This window comes from Lolium perenne, chromosome 7, assembly GCF_019359855.2.
Source record: "Lolium perenne isolate Kyuss_39 chromosome 7, Kyuss_2.0, whole genome shotgun sequence".
Classification (NCBI taxonomy): Eukaryota; Viridiplantae; Streptophyta; class Magnoliopsida; order Poales; family Poaceae; genus Lolium; species Lolium perenne.
Genome location: NC_067250.2, coordinates 298206406 through 298211182, shown reverse-complemented (window position 1 = coordinate 298211182; position 4777 = coordinate 298206406). Strand labels below are relative to the sequence as shown.

General features: G+C 46.9%; 1 protein-coding gene across 1 annotated transcript; it reads right to left on the bottom strand.

Moving 5' to 3' along the window:
- Positions 1-2754: 2754 nt before the first annotated feature.
- Positions 2755-4077, bottom strand: LOC139833088 (uncharacterized). The gene is made up of 2 exons (XM_071823247.1): positions 2957-4077; positions 2755-2884 (listed from the first exon to the last, which is right to left on the bottom strand). Exons 1-2 carry the CDS (start codon positions 3877-3879, stop codon positions 2755-2757), a joined length of 1053 nt encoding a protein of 350 aa, XP_071679348.1. The 5' UTR covers positions 3880-4077.
- Between the last annotated feature and the right edge of the window lie 700 nt (positions 4078-4777).

Here is a 4777-nt window from a genome sequence, read left to right as displayed (position 1 = left end):
AACTCCTCTTCGGCAAAGCCGTAGTACTCGGGCAGCGAGGGCTGAGGCTGGCTCAGATCGGGCTGCTTCAGCTTCATCTTCTGCCACCCTCCCACCTCGGTGAGAGGCTCCCCGAGTTCCGCCTCCTGCATGACAAGATAAATGTTATGTGTATCAAGTAGTAATATGAGGGGAAATAAATGCAAGTTGTTCCATGTATATATGTACCTTGTGCTTCTGTAGCGCTCGGTCTTTGCGGCTTCCCGCCTTGTGTGTTCCTCCGGTGCCCGGTTTGCCTTGTTGCGCGCGCTCTTGGCGTTGAAGTCGGCGTCTTCGCCAACCCACCTCGCTACCAAGGCCTCAAATGCGTCTTCCTTATTCTCGCACCATAGGGGCATAACCTGAAAAACCAAAACTCATTTGAAGAACACATAATGCAATCCCAACTATGCAGCAACATAGAGTCTCATTGAATATTTACTTACCTTGAAGTAATCTTCCTTTGTCATACGAGGATCGTCCCCGATATTGTCGGCTTTCTTGACCCTCGTGCCTGCTCGGCCTTGAAGTGCCCGATGCGGGTATGCTTCGATTGTACCACTTTGTTGCCTTGTCAACCTCTGACAAGCCCTAGTCAGTACCGCCTTCCCTAGCTCAACCATATCATCAGGCACCTTATAATGGGTCTGCAATCATGCATAAGAATAATTGTGAGAGAGACATGAGTTAGCATAGTGTGGTCATCAACTATGAAGTAAACTCGAGAAGCATGCTTTACCCAAAACTTGGTGTACACGGCGTCAGAAGCTGTCCCAAAGCCCGGGCAAGGAGCTGCCTCATAGTCCGCCCAAGTCTCGGCTAGCTTCTTCTCGCCGCCGGGGGACCGGAGTGTAAAAGCCCGGCCGATCTTGCCTAATAAGAGCTCCAATCATGCTCGACGGCTGGCGAACCCCCTTGTCATATGTCCAATTGCTGCACAATAATCAAAACATTAGTATGCCAATCAGTTATGCACAATAATGAAAACATTAGTACATAGCAAAATGAATCTAAATGTTCAAAATTAAACTTACTCTTTTTCGTTCGGGATGATGATGGCTTTCGCATACTGGCTAGTGGGCTCCCTCCTCTCATCGGGGACTTGCGCTTCACCACGAATGCGCAACTTCTTCGCGCCATCTCCCTCTCCGCCTCCTCGTCCTGCCCCTCCACCTCCATCTCCACCTCCATCTCCACCTCCATCTCCCCCTCGAGTGGTGTGTGTGAGCGGACGGGAAGCCACGTCGCCGAAGCAGAGGGTATGTCACCAAGGAAAGGTCCACCTCCACCTCGTCCTCGTCCTCCACCTCCACCTCGTCCTCGTCCTCCACCTCCGCCTCCGCCTCGTCCTCCAGCTCGTCCTCCACCTCCACCTCGTCCTCCACCTCCACCACGTCCTCCACCTCCACCTACACCTCCACCTCCAACTCCACCCGTGTCATCGTCCGCGTAACGCGAGCGGGCACGCGTTGGTCTTCCACTTCTAGTGGTCCCGGTGAACTTCTGTTGGCTCATACTCTTCAAAATGGAGTTCATGGATTGCTTGCTTCCGCTCATATTGATCAATCACCTGCATTGACAAAGAGTAAACAAGTAAGCATTCATGCCTTAGTAAAATGTAGACACTAAGCAAAAAATAGATACTAAGCATAAGAAGCATATTGAAAAATAGATACTAAGCATAAGAAGCATATTGAAAAATAGATACTAAGCATAAGAAGCATATTGAAAAATAGATACTAAGCATAAGAAGCATATTGAAAAATAAATACTAAGTATAAGAAGCATATGGAAAAATAGATACTAAGCATAAAGGCATAAAGGACCCTCACCTCGAATCATCACTATCATAATGAGGCATTGGGTTCTCATAACGAGGCATTGGGTTCTCATTTTCACTATCACTATCAGTATCATGTGAGTAATGAGGTTGGGTGGGAATGTCCGGTGGAGTCTCATCATTGAACCCATTGCCCTCATGTAACTTGGTGAGCATTTGTATGTCCTTTAGGTCCACCTTTGTTTCACCATGAAGATGTGCCTCGTTCTCGAGGTCCTCAAGACCAATTTCTATTTCGAAATCCCCAAAGTTCTCTTGCTCTTGATAAAAAATTCCCTCGTATGTTACAGGGTCAATGTTGTTGTAATCCTCGTCGGAGGGCATGGGTAGCTTACCATGTGGTGATACCTTGAACACGACTTCCCAGCCTTTGAGGTACTCCTTTTGACATGGGTAGGGCAAATAATAAACTTGCTTGGCTTGGTGAGCCACAACAAAGACATCGGCTCCGCTATAGCAGGTTGAAGGCCTAACTTCCACTAACCCAATGGAAGGAGTGCTTCTCTGTCCAACTTGTGGGTCGAACCAGTGGCATTTGAACACAACGAGATTGAGTTGTATGTTTGTCCTATTGAATGTCGGCTCGTATACATTCTCTAACCTTCCGTAGTATTCTATGTCATCGGATCCTTTGGTGAAGACCCCGGTATTTATAGTTTTTGGGTTAGGCCGATTCTTGGTGATACTCTGTATGGAAGCGATACCCATTCACATCGTACTTCTCATACATTGAGATTCTACGGTTGCAACCCTGGGAAACACATCTCAGCTCATCCGTCATCTCAACGTTGGGATCACCTCCCTACAAATTCAGTTCAAATTGTTTCTTTGCATTAGTTACGTGTAATAAGAGGGACAAGTCACGGATTGCAAAAGTATTGGATAAAAGGGACTTGTTAGAAATTACTTTTTCGTAGAACCAATCCAGGGAATTTTTTCTTTCCGGGACGACTCTCTTTCAAAAGAATCTCCATCTCCGCATCAGAGGGATCCGTCGATCTCGTCCAATATTCATCCTTGTATTGGCTAAAAGGAAGAAAAAACGTATTAGACCAAAATCGAGTTACTAATAGCAAAGTAATTTGTTCACCATTTTACCTTATGAATTTGAGCACTTCTTGCATGTTCGTAACCACATAAAACATTATGCAATCTTTCTCTTCCTTTGTCAAGATGCCCTTTTTAGAGGCACCAGCCTTGCCACCGTGACATTTGAAGAGGAGGAGCTTGGGGTCATGCTTGGGCTCGTCGATATTGTACCGAGATATCGGGTTATGCATAGTGGGAACATCATCCGCATAGTACGTTGTCGTGGCGTCTGCCATCTCCCGGAGGATAGTTGCCTCAGCTATGCATGCTTCAATCTTATTTTTGTTGCCACATTTGTTTCGAATATACTTGAACTCTCTCTCAATGCAAAACTGCCAACGATACTGCACCGGTCCACCCAAGAGTGCCTCGTTCGCAAGATGCACAATGAGATGTAACATCGGAGTAAAGAAACCTGGTGGAAAGATCATCTCTAACTTGCATAACAACTCCGGCACTTGATCATGCAACTTCGCAATCACCGACTCACATATCTGCTTAGCACAGACCGTGCGGAAGAAATGGCTCAACTCCGCAAGCACTCGCCAGACATGCTCGGGGAGATACCCTCGAACCATCACCGGCATCAGTCGCTCAATCCATATATGATAGTCGTGACTCTTGAGCCCGTTTACTTTTCCTGTTGTAAGATTGACTCCCTTACTCATATTCGAACAATAGCCATCTGGGAACATAACGGCGTATTTCAGCCACATCATTGCCTCCTTCTTCTGGAGACTATCAAGCACGTAGTTGGCATGCGGCTTGACCCAATTTTTTCTATTGCCCTCAGGAGGATGCATGTGTAGTCTTTGCCTGTCACACAGATTCTCAACATCGACTCTAGCCTTGACATTATCCTTTGTCTTGTCAGGAATGTTCAGGACGGTGTTAAAAACGGACTCCCCCACATTCTTTTCGGTGTGCATCATATCGATGTTATGGGGAAGTTCGAGATCCTTGTAATACTCGAGCTGCGTTAAGCCTGGCACGTGAGTCCAGTTGTGTGTCTCACCATATCCCACAAATGTTTTGCCGGGTTCTTTACTACGCTGGAGAGCACGTAGCTCACCATCAACAGTTTCACCATTGAACTTTGGTATCGTTTCTTCTTCACGCACAACTTTGCCCTTTGTGAAGTTCTTTTTGTCTCCTCTGAACCGATGCCCTCTTTTGAGGTACTTTCGATGTTTGTCAAATGCGACATATTTGCGACCCGCATTCAGCCAAATGAACTCCAATCGGTGCACGCACCTTTGGGCATGGAAACCTACCAGGTACAATGCCCGCAAAATAGAGCGTACCCCGGTAGGTCGTGCATGGAATATTGGAACCAAACTTTCATGACAAAGTTTGTCTTCGTTGCTCGGTCGTATGTCAAGGTCCCATGGTGCCAAGAGTGGTGCAAATCATCCACAAGCGGTTGCATGAATACACTCAAATTCTTCCCGGGTAATCAGGCCCTGGAATGATCATCGACGGGAATATGGTCTTCCTTTGCATAAGGACTCCGGGAGGGAGATTGAGCGGAATAACAAACACGGGCCAACAGCTGTACGCGGATGCCGACATACCATATGGATTGAATCCATCGGTTGCTATCGCAATTCGACATTCCGAGCATCATTTGCCTTATCGGGGTGTTTTGCATCGAAGTTACGCCATGCTTTACCATCGAGATGGGTGCCCCATGTTTAGTCGTCCCTCCGCGTCCTTGAATCTCAACCCGTTCTTATGCCACGTCATCTGTTTGGCTGACTCCTCGGACATGTAAAGCCGTTGGATTCTTTTTATGAACGGGAGATAACGAAGAATCTTCACGGCGACTTT

Bases quoted from the DNA above. Each gene is read 5' to 3' on its own strand.
- LOC139833088 (XM_071823247.1), bottom strand. From the start codon at position 3,879: ATGATGCACACCGAAAAGAATGTGGGGGAGTCCGTTTTTAACACCGTC. The intron at 2,885-2,956 runs GTAAAATGGTGA...TCTTCCTTTTAG, and splicing joins GAAGTGCTCAAATTCATAAG to CCAATACAAGGATGAATATT.